This window comes from Stegodyphus dumicola, chromosome 5, assembly GCF_044657685.1.
Source record: "Stegodyphus dumicola isolate Sdum_Otavi_A_Nest chromosome 5, ASM4465768v1".
NCBI lineage: Eukaryota > Metazoa > Arthropoda > Arachnida > Araneae > Eresidae > Stegodyphus > Stegodyphus dumicola.
This window is the reverse complement of record NC_140772.1, coordinates 53198447-53221045: the sequence shown is the minus strand read 5'-3', so window position 1 is coordinate 53221045 and position 22599 is coordinate 53198447. Positions and strand designations below refer to the sequence as shown.

General features: G+C 33.3%; 1 protein-coding gene across 2 annotated transcripts in view; it reads right to left on the bottom strand.

Moving 5' to 3' along the window:
• Positions 1-323: 323 nt before the first annotated feature.
• Atg3 (Autophagy-related protein 3) overlaps positions 324-22599 on the bottom strand; it is a 54564-nt gene continuing 32288 nt past the window's right edge. For both annotated transcript variants that reach the window (XM_035369431.2, XM_035369432.2), the window contains 3 exons: positions 13304-13465; positions 5719-5846; positions 324-1015 (listed from right to left, as the gene is read on the bottom strand). In XM_035369431.2, coding sequence (XP_035225322.1) covers positions 862-1015; positions 5719-5846; positions 13304-13465 — 444 coding nt within the window. In that variant the 3' untranslated portion in view covers positions 324-861. The remainder of the gene's footprint in view (positions 1016-5718; positions 5847-13303; positions 13466-22599) is intronic.

Genomic DNA, 22599 nt, shown 5'->3' with positions numbered 1-22599 from the left:
GCAGAATCTTTTCCTGCCTTTTACTCCCTGTATTCCTCCTCAGCTCTTCTGGTATAATGCTTTTGAATCATTAATTTAGAGGCAGTACATGTTACACTTATTAGCTAACTCAAATTTAGTTGAATGCTTCTAATACTGAGGGTTTTTTAAGGTTTTGACTAAATAAATCATTGTGCTATTTCTTATTGATATTAATATTTAAATCCCAATTTAAAATAAATGTTTCTTTGTTAAATAAAATTAACAGTCTCATAATATAAATACAGAAAAATCAAAGTAACTGAAAAGTTGTGAAAAGTTCAACACTTAAAGAGACACAAAGATTTTTCAAATAGAATTTACAATATTTATTAATCAAAACTTGAACAGTTAAAGGACTCGTAGACAATGCTTATAAATATAACATTTCATAACAGATGCTCATTTTCCTTATATTTCCTTCCTTAGAAATAATATATATGATATAATATATATAATATATCATGATAGTTTTTTTAAATTTTACTTTCCACATAATCACTTAAACTGCAGGCAACTAAATTATGCTTACTTCTGAGAATTTACTCATACAGATGGTGATTACAGATGTATGATGTTGAATAATGTTTTATGTTATAAAAATATCAGAATACTATATATCAAACAGAAAATAACATTAACATAAATAGTGAAATTATATAACTAAATGTCTTAAGAAATATATTCAGCTGTTAATGTAATTTAAAATTTGAATTTACATTAGAGATTGGACCCAAAGTGCCAAACTTATGAAAATAAGTTTATGACTCTTAATAACAATTAACATATTTTCTTTTAAATGTGTACTGCTCATAAATATATACAATAAACACAAAATTAACTTCATTCTAATGAAAAGTTCTGAGTGTAATCATATTCAATTGTGGGAATAACTGCTTGCATGAATTTCAAGAAAATTATTAGATACATATGGACACCAAGATCTCCACCTCCTTCAGTTACTGTATGAATGATCTTTTTCATTACTTCTGCATGGCTAAAAAATAACAGATATCCTATTAAAAATTTATTACAAAAATCTTAAAAGACAATTTTACAAAACACACAAATCGTTCATTTACTTCACAGTATCTTATTACCGAATTTGAACAATTCTGTAAATACGCAAAACATTAAATTAGTTAATCTTAACCATTAAATTAACTTTAAATAGTAATAAAGTACCATTTTATCCAGTATATATGTATTACTAGAAAGCCCTGCGGTCATATGAAATGACTGCTGTTCTAGATATTATAAATTGATTATAAAGAGATGATTGCTAATGCAAACAAATGTTCAAATTCCCCGACATGCTCAATTTGTGATCAGCTGAAAATTCAGTTTAAAATGCTATGTCGGAATAAAATTGAGCAAAATTTTAAACTCTTTATGCAAAAGGATATTTAGCATAGGAGTTTGGGTAAACGTACCTGATGAGATATACTACAAACAACTCGTTAGTTGGTTTCATCTCCTTTAATTTCTCAACGTTTGCAAGTTTCTAGGTAATTCATATGTAAATATAGTTAAATGCATAATAAGCAACAATTGTATGAATTAAAAATATTTAAATATTCTTAAATACCATGATAATTTAATTAAAACAATGATAACTGCATGTATGGTATCAGTGTATATGGACAATTTGAACGCCGTGCAACTTCACCCCATTGGCTAGTACAGTTACGCAAGCAACAAATAAACTATCGTTGACAAGCAGACACTTAAGCCACATATAATAAAGAAGCCTGGATATGCAACAAGAAGCAAACACATTAACAATCGACCGACTAATCAGTTCTGAAATAGGATTATGAAAAGGGAAAAGTTTCACTCAATAAAATCTAAAGAACCTTTTTCCATATACTAGCCTATTTACAATCATTTTACTTATGTTAAAAAAAAAAAAAAAAAAACTATGCAGCATGTCCAAAAAGCCCATGTACTCATACAGTTTGAATATCACAGAGAACAACGGCAATGTAATCTTAGTTTATTTATTTAATACATTCTACAGCTGCATAATTACTTCTTCTAAATATATATTTAATGAATTTGTATGCATTCCACCATGCAGTACACACAGACATGCAAGTCTCCGAGTCTTCTCTGACATGTCGTTAAACATCCAAAAGGTTATCTCTTCAAAGGTTCCCTTCACACTTCCACATTCTTTTGTCCTGTACCAGTAATGACAGACAAGAGACTTTATCATTTCCTACAATGAGTTAGTTGCCTTGTATTGAAAGGCACAAGCTTGTGGGGGCCATTTCAATGAAAATGGAGATGATGGAGAACCAAGTCATTTCAGCAAACTCAAAATTGTTCATTAGCATGGGTGAACTGCAAATACTCCATACCCATTTGAAAATAACAATTATGAGTAAAACACCATATTTGGATATTATGTCAACAAAGCACGGTAGGCCTCTAAAATGCTGCTATATGTCACCGTCAGATTATTTGTTCCCAAACACTGGTCCAGATGCTTTCATATGCAAAGTTTTTTCATGAGCTCATGAAGGCAGTATATTCAGCTTAGCTGCTCTTTTATAAATCAGTTTAGTTTGAGAAATCCTAATTGAATGACTGACATGTTTCCTCACACATCAACTTACATCCACTGCATGGTTTGTTTTTGGATACTTCCTGAAGCAAACCATGTTTCTCCCAATCAATGTTGTTTTACAAAGTGGATCCTTGTCAAAGTAATTTCTAAATGCAGTCATTACCTGTGTGTTGTTATTCATAGAGCCACGCACATGTCACTAACGGTTTGTCAACTGTGTGACTGTGGCGATTCATGATAGCTTCACACCTGAAATACTCCAGGCGACCTTCAACAAAGGAATACCAGATAGTGCTGTCTGTGACTATGGTAATAAGTACTATAACAAAATTACACTACAGTTTTCTCTCTGATACTCATATTTAAGAAGAAGAGATAAGACATATTGTAGAATGGAGTAAAAAGCACTACATATTCAGTAGAAATCTGCACTTAATCATTTTTCAAGAACAGCAATATCAAACAGATCCAGCATACTTAGCAAAAGAATAAGAGTAACCATAGTAAAGAAGCTCCTCCTTGCTACACAGAAAATGCATAATGAAAAGAACAATTTATATATATAAAACCTGACATTGCTCTGAAGGGCACTACACTTGTTAAACCAACAATTACTCTAAAACTAACTTCTAGAACTTGTTAAAGTAGAATTATCGAGAATTTATATTTCATTTTGTACTACCTTACAATCATATTAAGTAAAAAAAATTACTACATTCTTAATACGTTTAAGTATTTATAGTGTATTTAAAGATATACAATGAATTTAAATATAATTAATGAAAAATAACTTCTTTACATACACACTTTTTTAAATCTTACTTCAAAGTCTAAATATGCTCTGAATGTTTTATAAATCACCTTTTTTTCTTCCTTGAATGAAGTACAGCAAGTATATAATGGCAAAAACATTTGTTTTTTTTTTCAGATTTCAACAGAAGTATCCATTTTGACTATTGACAAATCCCCTTTGTTCAATTTTTGGGTGACATTTGTATATATGGACAGAATAACACTGAATAACAGAATAACATACAGTTTACATGTGAATTGTAATGTGAATGTATGATGTAAAGACAATGTGAAGTATTTCAAAACATATTGTCAAATGGATTCAACATGGACTTTTTGCGACATCTATACGTATGCACATATCTTGTGTAACTCAAAAAAGATTAGCCATAGAATGTTGAAATTTTGTACTACTATGATCTTGTGCGCCTTCCTTTTTTATTGCAATCAACAGCACCAAAAGATGTTTTTGAACTCAAAGATGTCATTTTGAATTTTCCTTGAGGCATCTGTTAATTAAGTTAGAATAATTAGAGGAAATAAGTTTAACACTCCATCGGACGCAATATATTTTGGAGTATGTTCGGATGCATTGAGCCTGAGAGGCACTCTTTGATTTACTAAACGATTTTATACATAAAAAGTTTTTTCTTACAAAAATCAAATGCTATCCATTATTATTAAAGTTATAAAAATACTTAAGGGATAATAAAACAATTTTTATAGTCTTAAAAGGATGCTATTTATATTAAACAAATTTTGTAAAATAACTTTTATAAAGTTGTTACACAAGACTAATTATAGATTTAAAGTTAATTAAAACTAGAACATAAGTATAATCTCTCATTCGTCTAACTTTATAGCATGGAAGATGCATGAAAACAGCATACGAGAGGCAGGTTGCTGTGTGACATTTTTTGCACTCATATTAGCTTAATCGTCTCTTACAAGTCTCCAAATAGTACGTTTCACATCTACGTCTTTTTGGAGATATCTGTGGCTTATCATAATTTTGAGAAGATTGTTGTTCTTGTTTGGGCATGTATCTCTTTAATTTTTGTTGTAAGTGTACTAGCATCCTAATAAGACTTTGTTGAGCAAGTTGTCCAAGCACAAGTTCATTAGATTGTTGTTTTATGAACAGCCTTCTTTTAAGAGCTGTGTACCCATCATCTACATGTATGATCTGAGAATTGATTGAAATGTTTAACATTGCAAAAAAGATTACCATGGGCCACAGTTTTACATTCTGAGACACATTATATGAAGCACACATTTTATCTACCCATAACTCGGATTCATTGAAGAAACTGATTATTTCTGGTTTCTGATTTTTGCCACAGAAAGATCAATAGGTTGGTCATCATGCAACAATGATAAAGAATGATATTTTTGTTTTTTCTTGGACAATACACAACAAAAGTGATGCCCAAATTGCTGGAGTGTAGTGGGCTGGGTTTGTCTCAAATAAAAGTCAGCAATTTCTTCAATGTCGTCTTCTTCGCTTCCTACTTGTTCTGCCTCTGATCCCTCTTCATGTTCCTCTACACCATCTTCTGAATCAATATAGCTTTTGACATCAAAATCTTCATCTTTGACATCCTCCAATAAATGGTGAATTTCTTCCAAGGTCTTGATGGTTTCTCAAATCAAACTTTTTTTTAATTTTTTTTTTTTTAACATTCTGAAGCCTGAATCAAGTAAATATTTATAAAATGTCATTATGAAAATGTCTTTGCCAAATTTTGTAAGAAGCAGTATTTTAAATTAATAGAACATTTTACAATCCATGACATGATCAGACGCAATGCCCAAAAACGTACTCAGTTTTGTAGATAATCATAATATATTTTATTATATGAAATTGCTACCCAAAAAATGTGCTACAGTATTAAAATATCACAGAAAACTTACTTGTCAAACTGCAATATAATTGAGCACAATGAGCCTATTAGATCATTTCATTTGTCAACTGGAAATGAAGAAATATATTCACTGACTGACCTTACGATTGCCATTGGCAATCGATTGGCACTAGAGGATGCGGAAACTAACTGGATGGAGAAGGAGTAATGACGTTTGAAAGAGGCAGGGCAAATAATAGTGCTCGAGGTGTACCTAGCAGATCAAATGTACCTGATGGAGTGTTAAATAAAGTGCAACAAAAAATATGTATTATTTAATAGGCTGTAACAAGAAAGCCATATCAGTGTATTTTCCCCCTACTATTATGTTACTGCATACAAAGAATTTGTTTTTCCTTCTTAAAATATGTTTAGCTAACACGTAATTTCTCATACTTAACTTTTATTCAGAGGTATTCAAAAGTTACATACCGGCAAGGATGTACCGATGCTCGTGGTGAACCAGGCAAATGGGGATGATTCTCCATTGTGACTGTTTTCTTAGCATGATCCTGACTTATGTCTTCATACATTTCTTCAATAGTTAAAGGCTTACGGTTCTAAAATAAACAAAATGAATAATACTTAATACATTACGTAAGTATAATTTACAAACAACAAACTTATGCAATCACACAAGCCTTCTTAAGGTTTTCAGATTTTATATTTAATTTAACAGAGTACCAATATAAAAATGAAAGGCAAAATGACAATCTGTGCATTTCCTGATTCCTGGAAAATAATCTTTACTGTTATCAATTTTATTTGACAACTGAAACAATATTTATTATGTTTTATTATTTAAAAACGATACAGAGATCAGATGTTTAATGCTTCGTACACTAGTTGATTAGGAACTTGAAAGATTTCGATTGTGAAAGCACATAGATTTGTTTTATAACCGAACTACCGAATGCTGCGATTAATGTTATTTAAATATTGTACATATTAAAAAATACATTTTAAAAGTGATTGATGTTGATTTATAGTAATCTTAGAATATTTTGAAACATATAGGATCCACTGCAATGTGCAGCCACCTGCCTTCAGTTATTGGTTATTTCATGCTGACATCAAAAATAGGTGGTGGTCACATTAATAGAACTAGACTGTGTATAATAACTATCATGAGCATATACTGCACCAGAAAAGCACATCATTAGTTTCATCATTTTAGCACTGCATTATGAAAAACGAATTCTTGCATTAATACATGCAAGAATTAAATAACATGAGCAAAAAAGGCCAAATTTAAATATATGCTTCAAGATGATGACTCTTTAGCAGCAGTAACAAAGTAATTAGAAAGAAATGCATTTTGATTTTAATAAAACACAGAACTTTCCAGATGATGGAATATTTACTTAAATTTTAAGACATACACTGAAGTGCCCCTGAATTAGGGATAGCAAGAGCTCTGCATATTGTGTAGCGTTGTGCATCATTTATGTGCAAGTGAAGGCGCTGTGGTAACTTCATATATATAGCACGTACTGTGGTTGTTCTGAATTAGTTGTTGGAATTGCCAGTATGGGTAAACTGCCCGATTTATACGCTTTCAATCACAGACAAATCGTAGGTGCATGACGCATGGGCCATTCAATTTCCAAAATCGTCAAACAGCTAGGATTTTCAAGGTCGACAGTGTCAAGAATATACCAAGAATACATGGATGGTGGACAAAACAACTAGCGATCGGGCAAACTGCAAAGGACAATTAGCCTTGAGAGTGCGTGGTGAGAGATGGCTCAGGGTATTGTATGTAGCCAGTGAAACCAAACATTAGTTCAAATTACCACCTAGTTGAATGACGGTGCTAGTCGTACAGTCAGTAAATGGGTAAGTGAGTGAGTGTGATTATGGCAAAGCCTCGAGGGCTATCTGCCTAAAGGGAGGGATGCCTTCGTGACTTTCTAAGGGAAACTGGCTCGTATACACGTTACACATGGGGAAAACCACAAAAACGCCCATGCAGCCAGCCCGTTCGCGGGATTGTCAGTAAATGGACTGTGCAATGCTCGCTTCATCCTATGGGTTTCGGGAGCCGTCAGCCTACGAGAGTACCATTGCTCAAGGCTCACTATCGGGCTGCACGTCTTGCCTAGGCAAAAGAGTGCAGAGACTGGAGTGTAGAAAACTGGAAACAAGTAGCACGGATTGATGAGTCTCAATTCCAACTACTTAACGCTGATGAGAGGCTGAGAATATGGTGTCAGGCTCATGAAGCCATGGATCCTGCATGCCAAGTTGGAACTGTACAAGGGCATGGTGGCTCAATCATGGTCTGGGGTGTTTTTTCGTTGCACTGTTTGGTATCTTTGGTGCGTGTACCAACCTCCCTCAATGCAATTCAGTACGTAGAGTTGCTGGGGGATCCCCTCCATCTGTTTATGCTGTTCTGTTATCCACACAGTAATGGAGTTTTCCAGCAAGACAACTAACTCTCACAAGTCCCGGTTGGCTATTGGTTGGTTGTATGAGCATTCCTCTGACTTTTCTGTCATAAATTTGCCACCTACAAGCCCAGACTTAAGTTATTGTGAGCTGGTCGCTTGGTGAAGTGTTCCTGATCGATCGTGCGCGTAAGTAGTTTTCGAGTTTGGTTTTTGATTTTTGCAAGTGTTTTCATGATGGACTTGCCTTTCCGTTAGGGACGGTAGGCTTTTTGGACTGTTGCAATGAATCCAAATTTAGAGTACATTCAGACTTTAAACTTAATTAATGATAAAAATGTTATCGAAAATGTTATTGAAAGTGGTTCAGAAGAGGAATTAGATGCTATATCTACCTATTTGCAAATCCAAAAAAATCTTATTGATAGTGGTCAAAAAATAGTTGATCCAGAAGTTAAAAAATTATTTCAGGTTATGGTAGCCAAACTCTTCAGTAAACGGCAATTAAAAAATGTTAAATCTTCAAAGGAAATTGATGAGATTGTAGGAATTGGTCAGATTCTTACCCAACAAAACATGAATAATGTCAATGTGCAAGACAATAACTCTCTTAAGCAAGGCGAAACGTGGATTAAACCCAAAAAAACGCACAAGCGTACTTTAAGTGATAGCAGTAACTCATCTGTTACAACAATAAAAAATAGATATTCTACCCTTAGAATAGATGACAGCTTGGAAGTCAATCAAACGCCCAACACAAACCCTCAGGATATGGATCAATCAGAAGAAGGCGAATTCATAGCCCCTAGAAAAACTGCAAACCGTGTACCGCCGATTATAATATCTGATGTTACGTCTTGGAAGCCCCTTAGAGATGAAATTAAAAAATTTACCACAGCTATGGAGTGCGTACGAAAAGGTGGAGACATCCACATAAAAGTCAAATCTGACGATGACTATCGCTCAGTCACAAAATTTTTGGATAATAAGGAAATACCTTATCACACTTTTCCCCTACCAAGGGATAAGCCCATTAGAGTAGTAATAAAGAAGCTTTCAGTGCATACTAAACCTGAAGAAATATTAGAAGAACTCCAACAATTAAAAATTCCAGTTAAAACGGTTAGACAGATAACCAAAAAGATTGACAATGAAATTGTCAAATTGCCAACTTTCCTTGTAGAAGTCCCACGGACTGTTGAAGGAAAAAAGATATTTCAGGTAACACATATCTTGGACCTTGCGGTCAAAATTACCTCTTACCAACCAACCCCAGGACACAAACAGTGCCATAACTGTCAGAGATATGGACATAGTCGCTCCCACTGCAAACATAAACCAAGATGCTTAAAGTGCGAATTAAACCATATCACCACTAGCTGTACAAAAGATAGAAATCTTCCAGGAAAGTGTTGCCTTTGTGGGGGACCCCACGTCAGTTCCTACAGGGGTTGCGAAATGCACCCTGACAATATTAAACGTAAGATTGCTGAAAAAGAAAATCAAAGAGATGCCTGGAGAAAGACAAGAACAAATCCTCCAGAAAACAACTTGGAGAACTTCCCCCCATTACCGAGTAGGAGAAACACTAACGAAAATGTTAATGAAGCCAGTCCCTCATCAGTCAACCAGAATGAAGCTCACGAAAGAGAACAATTAGGCTCCGCCCCGGATTTCCTGAAATGGATCAAAAATCTATTTCCTCAAGGCAAAGCGCTATTTGAACGCTTTTTTAAAGCCAAGTCAATAATGGAAAAGCTCCAAATAGGGTGGGAAGCCTTTGAACTTTTAGCAAATTTAAATTATGAGTGTTAATATCGTAAATAACTATGCAAGCATCCAACTTACTGCCTCCAGCAGTTTAAATTTCGCCTTCTTTAATGCCAACGGAGTTCGTGGCAAGAACACTGAGATCATAAACTTTCTTAATTGCCATGGCATTGATATTTTCTTAATTAACGAGACACATCTTCGAGCTAGTGATAAATTTAACATCCAAGGTTATAGAACCTTTAGAAAAGACAGAGAAAATAACAGGGGTGGTGGCACCCTGATTCTCATCAGAAGACACTTGCAGGCCACCTATTTTAATCTCCCAAGTTCTAGTAATATTGAAACTACTGCCATCATAGCTCACTCTCGCACTAATGAACCTATTGTGATTATTTCTGCTTATAATCCCCCGGGACATAATATCAGCAACAGTGACATGAGCATCTTTAGCGGCATTATGCTTCCCACAATACTAGCCGGAGACTTAAACGCGAAGCATCACTCCTGGAACTCTCGACGTGCAAATGCAAACGGGAACTTCCTTCATAATTATGCCCTTACAAATGATTTAAGTATCTTTGGACCAACGGATCCCACCAGATACAGCCATACTGGCAGCGCTGAAGTTCTTGATATTGTTATCACAAAAAATATTGCACAAATTCCCTTCCTACAAGTTTCACACCAGCTAACTTCCGATCATCTCCCTGTCAGATTTACTTATTACGGCTTTGAAAAAAATATTCCACTTAGAAAAATCACAAACTGGGATAAATTTATTCATTCTCTGGAAAAACTACCAGCGCATCCTGCTTTAGCCGATATTACTGACATTGAGTATCAAATCACTAAGGTCAATAATTGTATAAAAAGTGCTCTTGACAAATCTACTAAATATGAAGAACATAAAAAAGAAAAACTTCCGGATGACATTATTGACAAAATTAAGGACAAAAATCGCACCGATAAAATTTGGCGCCGGACTGCTGATCCTAATATCAAAAGAATTCTTAACAGAAAAATAGGAATATTAAAAATCTTCTAAGTGAATACAGATCTGATAGTTGGAATAATTTATTAGACTCAATGGACTTCAACCCTGATACAGTGTGGCGTATTGGGAAAGCGCTCAGAAAAACTCATAGCGACAACATTGGACCGTTGCACACCGATACTGGAATCGCATATTCTGAAAAAGATATGGCAGAAGTTCTTGCAACTCATCTTGAAAAAACCTTCACGACAAATAACTCACAAGATGAAGATACAGAAGAGGAAGTTTTTAATTTCATTATTCACCTTCCTGATAGAACAGATGGACAGCATATTGATTACACCTCGCCCATTGAAATTCAAAACATTATAAAAAATCTGAAAAATAGAAAGGCCCCCGGCTACGACGGGATAACAAATAAAGTGCTCAAAATTCTCCCCAAGGGATATATTGTCCTAATTACCAACATAATTAATGCCTGCATAAGGCTTAACTATTTTCCGCAGCAGTGGAAAATGGCACATATCATTACTTTTGTTAAACCTGGCAAAGATCCAAAAAATGTTAACTCTTATCGTCCAATTAGCCTGCTTCCAAGTCTTAGCAAAGTTTTTGAGCGAGTTCTACAGAAACGGCTGACGAGACACTTGGAAGATAGAGGGATAATTCAAAATGAACAGTTTGGTTTTCGCCCACAGCATAGCACAGTACATCAACTTCTCAATGTTACCGATTCCTTTTCCAAAAAAAAAAATACTATTGCAAGCTGTTTCCTAGATTTAGAAAAGGCATTTGACAAGGTGTGGCATGAGGGACTCCTCTTTAAGCTACACCTTGCTCATCTGCCTATAAATTTTATCAAACTAATGCAAAGTTATCTAAAAAATCGCAATTTTCATGTCAAAATCAATAACACTTTATCCTCAAGAAAAAGAATCAAAAGCGGCGTCGCCCAGGGAAGTGTTTTGGGGCCAATTCTCTTTAATATCTTTACTAATGATATGCCAATCCCACTAAATTCAAAACTTGTGAAATATGCAGATGACACCACAGTTTGCCGTAGATAAATTAGAAGAAGCAGTTAACATCATCGCACATTACCTCAAATCTTGGAAATCAATCCGGCTAAATGTCAAATTCTGCTCTTTAGAAGGTATAGAAAATTTACTCCAGTAAACGTAAATATAAAGATAGAAGATCAGCCACTCCCCGTCGTCAATAGTACTAAATACCTGGGTGTCATTTTCGATTCACAACTCCTCTTTAAGGAACAGACTGCATATGCCTTACGGAAAGCTACAGTCGCAAAAATGGCTCTGTACCCTCTCATCAAAAGAGACTCAAAATTAAACATTCAATTAAAGAAAGAGTTTACATGATGCTGATTAGACCGACACTACTTTACGCAATTCCCATATGGGCTACAGTGTTCAAATCGTACAGACACAAGTTACAAGTCTTTCAAAACAAGATTGTAAGAGAAATAGTTAATTCTCCTTGGTTCGTTAGAAATTTTCAAATACACAAAGAATTAAAAATCAGACCAATTGCTGACCAAATTATTTCAAGCTGCCACAACTGTTATAGTAAAATTGAACAGTCTCAATATGATCATATTAAGGAACTAATCAATTATGATCCAACACTTGAAAATGCTGCTAAGCGTCCTAGGAGCATTTTTCATAATCCAAGGTGGTGAAACTTGTAAATAGCTGTACATACTGTAAATATTTCCCCACTAGAGACTTTTGTGTTTTTTTCAACTTATTTAGGACTTAAAAAAAAGCTCAGTGGATTATTACTTTATATCATTATTTTCAAGAATTTTATATTTTATTAGTGTTCCTATAAAAAGACTTTGTTAGGGACACACAAACTGACTTAATTATGTGTGTTTCACCATCCCGCCTTCTAAACTGTGACTTATGCTGAAATATTGTGTCTTTTAAAATTACAAGTGTTTCTTAAAAAGTGTGTTTATTCCAGAACTTTGTACAGTGTGAACTGTTTGTGAATACTGTTAATTTATATGACTTTAACATTTCTCGTACGAGAACTCTTGAAATTCACCAGAAATATGTTACTGTTGACTTATTCCTCATTTGAGCCACTTCCACCAGTATAATTACGATCCATTTCATTCTGAACCTGTTTCAAAAGCATACTTAATTTAAATTACTTAATGTTTATTTTTTCAAATGCTTTATTAAGCAAACTTTTCAGTTAGTTATATCTTTCGTCACAGCTCGAACAGCTCCCAGATGCTTTTTCACTCTACATACCTTTGTATTTGCTTCAGCTTCGCCTAGTAGGCGCGGCGTTACACGCCCATTTTTTGCAATTATATATACCAACGCCTAAGGGCATTTTTTTCAAAAGCGGTGGTTAAAGCAGCAGAGGCTGCTAATTGCCTCCTAACCATTCAAAAGACAAGACAAGACAAGACCAGACTTAAATCCTATTGAGCAACTTTGAGATGTTTTGTAACAAGGTGTGAAAGGCCATCACACAGCATCAACAAACCTTACTGAATTATGGACAGCTTTAGCCAATATTTGGCAGGCCATTCCCGTGGAACGTTTCCAGAAACTTGTTGAATCTATGCCTCGTCATGTGGCAGCCCTTATCAAGGCCAGAGGAGGCTCAACTCATTACTAGGTGGGTATCCCTAATTCAGTAGCACTTCAGTGTAGTTTAAATTACAGTTTTACTACAAAATCAGTAAACGTCTACTCAAAATATTAGTCACAACTTTACCTTCACAGTCACGAATTATGACAGATTAAGAGTAAAGCAATGTAATCCATATGATAATTGCACATTCAATACTTATATGTTTAATCATACACAAACTTACTTCATCATAACCGAATAACCATAGCCTAGGCGTCTGATAATATTTATCATACGTAATATTCAAATCATAAGTTCGAGTAGGTACAATTCCTGCTTCATTTGATGAATTATTTGAATCTTGGTTCTCATTAGGTTTTGAAGCTGCAGATATATCTAAAGTTGCCTATAAGAAATTAAAAGCAAGAAGTTTTAAAACAAATTACTTCAATAAAAATCTTCGCATTTTAGTAATTAAAAATAAGTACACAACTTTTTATTACAACATGTATCTCAGCAGAAAGAACTGAAGAGTACAAATCTCCCCATTATCAACACCATTATGGCTAATTATGTAAGGGTTTAAGATGCCTTTAAAGACCATCTGAAATATTTAAGGTTGTAGATTCCAATTAATATATTTTTGCCTGTATATAATTCTTCAGTTTTCTTAATTTTCAGCTGTCATTTAATTTTAGGCAGTCTGCCCCTCCAAAAATATATATATGAAAAGAAAATAGAGTTTAAGATTGCACTGATAAAATAGATTTTTCATTAGATATCCAAAAGGAAATGATAATAATATTTTACAGAGAGTTCAGGGAGAAAAAGAATTAAAGCTTAAGAATTTAATACGAAATGTTAACACCTCTCATTTGTATATACATACTACAGTGTCTTTTTATGCTGTCAATAACGATATTAATTATAGTTTGTGGAATTAAGTTCCACTCCTCCTGAAGGATCTTCAGGATGTTTACATCTCCAGGAGAAGGATGTCTCTTTGGAAATGCTTTCCAAGGTAATCCCAGTAAGTTCTCTTAAGAGTTGAAGATCAGGAAATTTGGGTTGTCAGGATATTTGCTCAGTGTCTTCACTTCAACCCTTTCAGAAGCGATATATAAAAGAATTTAAATTGTAAAATTTGAACTGTAACTTATGGACCTAAGAACACATAACTGAGACTAAAAAAAAAAAAAAAAAATCTAGAGAGAACTCCTGAATTTTGCATTACCCCCTCGAATGCAGTTAACAATTGTTAATTTTTGTTTTTGTTTTTACTTTTGATGTGTGTAAATGAGTTTTTGATAAAGTCAAAAAGTTATAAAATTTCTCTAGTAATTTAAAATTTTAGAAATAAAATTTATGTTTTAAGGTACTTTAATGATGACACCCAGTTGAACATACCTATGTAAAATATGTGAAAAAAATTTTTGAATGTACTTTAAATTCAATATTATTATTTCATCAAAAAATTTAGCAAACATAACACTGCATGAGTAAACCATATCATGCTCTAACTAAATTAGTATTATATTATAAGGAAATGTATCTCAGCTGAAAAATTAAAAGTTAAAAAATGAAACACTATGACTCGGCTGAGAAATTACATTTTTGAAATAATTACATTTTATGTTTTAGATAATACATAAAGAAAATATGCTTCCTGCTATGATACCAAGAACTCCTTTCTCCCAGCACACTTTCTATTATCGGTCACCATAATGAACTCTTTTTTATTTCTAGTAAATATAGGACATAATATACAATTTTGTTCAGGAAGAAAAGCCGTTAAACAATTTTATTATTTGATACACCTCAAAGCTCTTATTTTGATTTTCGGCCCTTGGACCCCCTTAGGAGTTCTTTTTAACTTTTCAATAACTAAGGTAGTAATATACAGTCAAAAGTCGTTAATTCGGACACCCATAATCCGGAATGATCTATAATCCGGACCTCAAAGCTACAAACTTTCTGCGCATGCGTCGCGTTCACGCATGCGCACAGGCGTTTACGAGAGCGCGTAAGACCCTTACGGCTGCGAATATGTTTGTGCGCATGCGCGTTAAATGTGTAACGGAGTTATACGCTAAGCTAAAGTTATCTAATTCAGTTAATGTTGCAGATTGCGTTGTTCCTTAATCTTCGAATTGGATCCGGCTTATTATTTTTTGCAGACTGTTAGAGCAATTTTATAAAAGTAAGCTTGAACTTTCGATTATGTCAAATAGAATTTCCGATATATATTTACTACAAAGTGAAAGTATGTTTTAAAATCCGAAATCTGTTTATCAATTTCACGCTGCTCTGCGGCAGAGGGGGGGGAGAAACGTCATTATTAGATTGTGATAGATTAGAAAGATTATGTCAAATAGAATTTCCGATATATATTTTCATATTTTTAATTTTGTAATTTCTGCATGCCATCTTACCAGATTTAAACTGATGATCTATAATACGGAAAAATCGATAATCCGGAATCGCCGAAGTCCCGACGAGTCTGGATTAACGACTTTTGACTGTATAATTTTTCTCAGGAAGAACACCTCTTCAACAGAGGTAAAGTACAAACACATCTCGAAGTCTTTTTTTTCTTTCCGACTGTCAGGCCCATGGGCCCTGTGGAACCAGTGTACATATTCCTTCCAAAGATAAATTGTTTTGCAACTAAAACTGGCCTTAGAAATATTTCCCTTCTTTCACCAACTGCAAAGACTGCAGCCTACTTGTATCCTTACCCAAGGGAATAATTTATCATGTTCCCTAGCCTCTCACCTGAAATTAACAAGGATTATCCCCTAAAGCATAAAAGCATGCTTTCAAATCAGAAGACTTTTCCATTCCACTACCAGGTGAAAACCTAAAGTGCATGTCTATTTAGTGAACGAGTTTCCCTTTTTGTGTGATATTATCAACACCCCGCTAATATGACAAATTATCCATCAATCACTTCTTTTAATTTTCTAGGGTTTTGAAAAATATGAAGTCATAGGTGCCACATTTAACCCCCTACAATTGTGTAACGTTTCGACACCAGATGGCAATTTTAAAATCCATGAGTTTTTCTCGGGAAAAGAGTGAAGTGGTGAAATTAAAATTTTAGCTAAACAGACACAAATGAAACCTTGACCAGAGTAAGCAAAGAAGAAACTAAAACACTCTTATTCATTCCTAGCACAGGATCATTAAACCCCTCATCCTCCCCATGAACATAAAATATTTAATCCTAAACAACTTGTAAATTAATCATAATAAATCTGTCACATTACATCATAAACCATTATAATATAAATAAATTCTGTCAGCCTACAGAGTAGAGGAGAAGCCTGGTGCTGCCATCTATTGGCAAGGCAACTTCAGTATGGGCACTAGTATATTTTATATATCGATATTAAAATCGTATCTTTTAATCATGAGTTTTGACTGAAATGAAAAGAAATATATAAGTTTTAGCATGTTTATGTCATAATATTTGAAGAGTTTGAATTTTTTCCTCCCTTCCGATAGAATTTATAAATATTCGCACACGATACCTTTGAATGAGGTATATCAATTTCATAACTGCAAAATATTGAGCATTCATAGGGTAATGCTGCCATTTAGAATCAAAAGGAAACACTAGAAACTCAAGATTACAGTTTCTGGTGTAGAAAAATTTAGCATTGTTTAGGAGGTTAAAAAACTGACAAACTTCCAGTATATATTATATACCTGTGCCCTTTAAAAGGTTAAAGCATTTTGTCAAGGTTTGATGTGGATGAGAATTATTGTCCATTAAAAAACAAAAAAAAAAAAAAAGATCCATTTCCACTTCTAAAACTCTTATATAAGGTCTGTGACCTTATACAATCAAAAGTCGTTAATTCGGACACCCATAATCCGGAATGATCTATAATCCGGACCTCAAAGCAACAAACTTTCTGCGCATGTGTCGCATTGGCACATGCACGTAAGACCTTTACGGCTGCGAATATGCTTGTGCGTGTGCACAAAATACGTTTACGAGTGCGCATTTAATGTATAACGGACGGTATAAGCTAAGCTAAAATTATCTAATTATCTATTTCAGTTAATGTTGCAGATTGCGTTGTTCCTTAATCTTCGAATTGGATCCGGCTTATTATTTTTTGCAGACTGTTAGAGCAATTTTATAAAAGTAAGCTTGAACTTTCGATTATGACAAATAGAATTTCTGATATATATTTATTAATATGTAAAGGATCTATAAAGCGAAAGTATATTTCGAAGTTCATTAAACAAAAAGTGGAATTGCTGCAAAAAATGGATAAAGGCATATCCTTTGTTTATCTAAACTTTAAACGTTTGTTTATCTAAACTTTGTTTATCTTTGACGCCACGGTGGTGCTGGTGCGCAATGAATTGGAAGTTGATTTGTCAGAACTATCCTTATCTTCAGGGCAGATGTTTTTATTTTATTTGGCTAATAATTCCTTAGTAAATGTAGTATTTCATCTCGATGTACTCAGTCATTGATATGATTTAAATCAAATTCCTCGTCATTATAATTCACTTCCGATAGCGAAGAAAGTGACAGAGGTTATTGAAAACGAAAAAATTTCAATTGACAAATTAGTTGGTAGACACAGCAATTATAGGACTTGAACAGCGGAACTTTGTAACTGAACAAGAAATTATGTCTGTTTATAGAATTAAAGAGAATGTATTATCACATAAAAAATGAAGCAACTTAAACAACTTACATTGAAAGAAATGTTTAACAAAGTAAACAAATAAATATTAAGCTTTTTTTTTTTTTTTTGTAAATTTTGATACCCTTTAGATCATAATTATTCTTTATTTCATAAATTACGGTTTCATATTTTTAATTTTTTAATTTCTGCATGCCATCTTACCAGATTTAAACTGATGATCTATAATCCGGAAAAATCGATAATCCGGAATCGCCGAAGTCCCGACGAGTCCGGATTAACGACTTTTGACTGTATAAGAGTAAAAATGATCAATAGGTCTGTGACCGTATTCTGATGTTGCTGGCTGATCACAAAGGAGCTGAAAATGTGCAAGGGCCTATTGATCATTTTTATTCCTCCACATTCATTACACCAACATTACCAAAACAATCATGTTCGATAACGTTCGATGGAATATGTCTTCTGTATGTAAATAAATTCATTAAAATATATATCAGGCATTCCAAAGGCCAAAATTTCTAATATCTTCTTTTTGTAAACTTTAAGCCACATAAATTTGAATTTAAGTAGTGTCTAGCAGTGTTTTTTCAGCAAACCTCAGAGGCTTTCAATGTTTTGAATATGCATACAAATCACATAACTTTGAAAATACTTCCTTGCTATTTCATAAATAATTGCTTGTTATTCCATAGAATGCAGGTCCCAACTTTTAATGATTTTAAGAAATGCATGAGAAAAACGGAAATAGCAGTCAATTTGTATTGTTTAGAAAAATTAAATTAGCTTATTGAGTATTGGAGTTGCATAATAAAAAGCAAAGATTTTAATGGACTGTGATATCATACTTATCCATTATTAGCATTAAATTTTAGCTAAACAGACACAAATGAAACCTTGACCAGAGTAAGCAAAGAAGAAACTAAAACACTCTTATTCATTCCTAGCACAGGATCATTAAACCCCTCATCCTCCCCATGAACATAAAATATTTAATCCTAAACAACTTGTAAATTAATCATAATAAATCTGTCACATTACATCATAAACCATTATAATATAAATAAATTCTGTCAGCCTACAGAGTAGAGGAGAAGCCTGGTGCTGCCATCTATTGGCAAGGCAACTTCAGTATGGGCACTAGTATATTTTATATATCGATATTAAAATCGTATCTTTTAATCATGAGTTTTGACTGAAATGAAAAGAAATATATAAGTTTTAGCATGTTTATGTCATAATATTTGAAGAGTTTGAATTTTTTCCTCCCTTCCGATAGAATTTATAAATATTCGCACACGATACCTTTGAATGAGGTATATCAATTTCATAACTGCAAAATATTGAGCATTCATAGGGTAATGCTGCCATTTAGAATCAAAAGGAAACACTAGAAACTCAAGATTACAGTTTCTGGTGTAGAAAAATTTAGCATTGTTTAGGAGGTTAAAAAACTGACAAACTTCCAGTATATATTATATACCTGTGCCCTTTAAAAGGTTAAAGCATTTTGTCAAGGTTTGATGTGGATGAGAATTATTGTCCATTAAAAAAAAAAAAAAAAAAAAAGATCCATTTCCACTTCTAAAACTCTTATATAAGGTCTGTGACCTTATACAATCAAAAGTCGTTAATTCGGACACCCATAATCCGGAATGATCTATAATCCGGACCTCAAAGCAACAAACTTTCTGCGCATGTGTCGCATTGGCACATGCACGTAAGACCTTTACGGCTGCGAATATCCTTGTGCGTGTGCACAAAATACGTTTACGAGTGCGCGTTTAATGTATAACGGATGGTATAAGCTAAGCTAAAATTATCTAATTATCTATTTCAGTTAATGTTGCAGATTGCGTTGTTCCTTAATCTTCGAATTGGATCCGGCTTATTATTTTTTGCAGACTGTTAGAGCAATTTTATAAAAGTAAGCTTGAACTTTCGATTATGACAAATAGAATTTCTGATATATATTTATTAATATGTAAAGGATCTATAAAGCGAAAGTATATTTCGAAGTTCATTAAACAAAAAGTGGAATTGCTGCAAAAAATGGATAAAGGCATATCCTTTGTTTATCTAAACTTTAAACGTTTGTTTATCTAAACTTTGTTTATCTTTGACGCCACGGTGGTGCTGGTGCGCAATGAATTGGAAGTTGATTTGTCAGAACTATCCTTATCTTCAGGGCAGATGTTTTTATTTTATTTGGCTAATAATTCCTTAGTAAATGTAGTATTTCATCTCGATGTACTCAGTCATTGATATGATTTAAATCAAATTCCTCGTCATTATAATTCACTTCCGATAGCGAAGAAAGTGACAGAGGTTATTGAAAACGAAAAAATTTCAATTGACAAATTAGTTGGTAGACACAGCAATTATAGGACTTGAACAGCGGAACTTTGTAACTGAACAAGAAATTATGTCTGTTTATAGAATTAAAGAGAATGTATTATCACATAAAAAATGAAGCAACTTAAACAACTTACATTGAAAGAAATGTTTAACAAAGTAAACAAATAAATATTAAGCTTTTTTTTTTTTTTTTTGTAAATTTTGATACCCTTTAGATCATAATTATTCTTTATTTCATAAATTACGGTTTCATATTTTTAATTTTTTAATTTCTGCATGCCATCTTACCAGATTTAAACTGATGATCTATAATCCGGAAAAATCGATAATCCGGAATCGCCGAAGTCTCGACGAGTCCGGATTAACGACTTTTGACTGTATAAGAGTAAAAATGATCAATAGGTCTGTGACCGTATTCTGATGTTGCTGGCTGATCACAAAGGAGCTGAAAATGTGCAAGGGCCTATTGATCATTTTTATTCCTCCACATTCATTACACCAACATTACCAAAACAATCATGTTCGATAACGTTCGATGGAATATGTCTTCTGTATGTAAATAAATTCATTAAAATATATATCAGGCATTCCAAAGGCCAAAATTTCTAATATCTTCTTTTTGTAAACTTTAAGCCACATAAATTTGAATTTAAGTAGTGTCTAGCAGTGTTTTTTCAGCAAACCTCAGAGGCTTTCAATGTTTTGAATATGCATACAAATCACATAACTTTGAAAATACTTCCTTGCTATTTCATAAATAATTGCTTGTTATTCCATAGAATGCAGGTCCCAACTTTTAATGATTTTAAGAAATGCATGAGAAAAACGGAAATAGCAGTCAATTTGTATTGTTTAGAAAAATTAAATTAGCTTATTGAGTATTGGAGTTGCATAATAAAAAGCAAAGATTTTAATGGACTGTGATATCATACTTATCCATTATTAGCATTAAATCACTTGGTTTGGGACCACATTTTATTTGTCAAAAGTGGTTCACAAGAAACTATTTTCCTTTTAAGACTTATGCATCCCAGAACATAAGCTATTAATTTACTCTTGCAGACAGAAATGCAATGAATATTTCAATGACAATTATTATTATTTTATATTTAATCCCAAAAACTGTTTTATAAGCCTTTATTCAAAAATCTAATACCTACAGAATTGTTTTTTTCTTAAGCTAAGGACAAACTCTTACTTATTAAGGTGGATTGATTTAATTTATTGTAGTTTCTGGCACAAAACCTTACAAGGTTATCTGCACCAAACAAAGGGTAAAAACAATGAATACAAAGTATTTTAAAAGTTTCATATGGACAATTACTATACATTTTAGGTGAGATAAAAATAGATTACAGTTATAATACAAGTCAGTATCCTTTAAAAACTGGAACAACTTTGATGATGGCTTTTCCTTATTAAGTTGTTTAAATCTAATTTTAAACAATTAAAATGATTTTGTTAAAGATAATTAAAACTATAACATTCTAATAAAATATGGCAAATTGTATAATCTTTATTACAGTTTGTGCAACGAGGATTTTTCTTGCCTTTCAGCAGATATTCGCAAGTTGGTCGACTGGTCATCCCAGTGCCTATGCCATTTATTAAAAATTTTATGGCAAGAGCAATTATGCATTTGATGTATTTAATGACCGCACTGATATCTGTGAGTGGAATCTGGGAATTAGATAGTGTAGTAGCAGTTTTAGCTGTTATGTCTGCTAGTAATCCGGTGTAACCCTTTTTATGCTAGCATGGCCAGGGATCCAGGAACAAAGAATCTGATACGCCGATATTTTAACAGTTTCATTAAGTTTCAGAATTCTGGTAATACTGGGATGTGAATTATACTTAGGCTCTTTGAATGATGTTTAGGCACTCAAAGAATCTGTATAGATAATGCAATTTGTGTAACGTTGTTTTGACAGAAACGTTAGAGCCTGATAAACAGCAAGTTCAGAGGTTAAAAACGGAGCAAGCCGGGTATAATCAAAATCATAGAATAGTTTTTTCTACTACAAAGGCTGAGCCAACGTGATCTCAATATTTTGATCCATCTGTATAAAGAGGGATATAATTTCTGTATTTATCTCTCCGTTTCGCAAAGATCTGTCTGCAAATGACATCACTTGAGCTAGATATATTCTAGTGTTGGAAGATATCTAGAGACTAAATTTTTTCAGTCCTCACTCTCATGGTGGCATCTCAAAAGGATTTGCCAGTTGTGTATTTATACAAGTCATATTATAAGTAAGGTGCCAATTCTTAAACCATACAATGGGATACATTAGGGGTTCCTAACCCTATGTCCGCAGGCCCCATGGCACCCGCCAATCATTTAACATGTGCCTGCAATGTGCGATCACAATAAAAATGTTTCTGTTTTCAAAAAAATTCTACATGAAAGTTTTCTCATTTTTAATGAAGAAATTGTGTCCAATACAGAGCAGCACAAAGCAAAATGCAACCACCTCCTTTTTTATGTGTATGTATTATTAATTCTATCTAA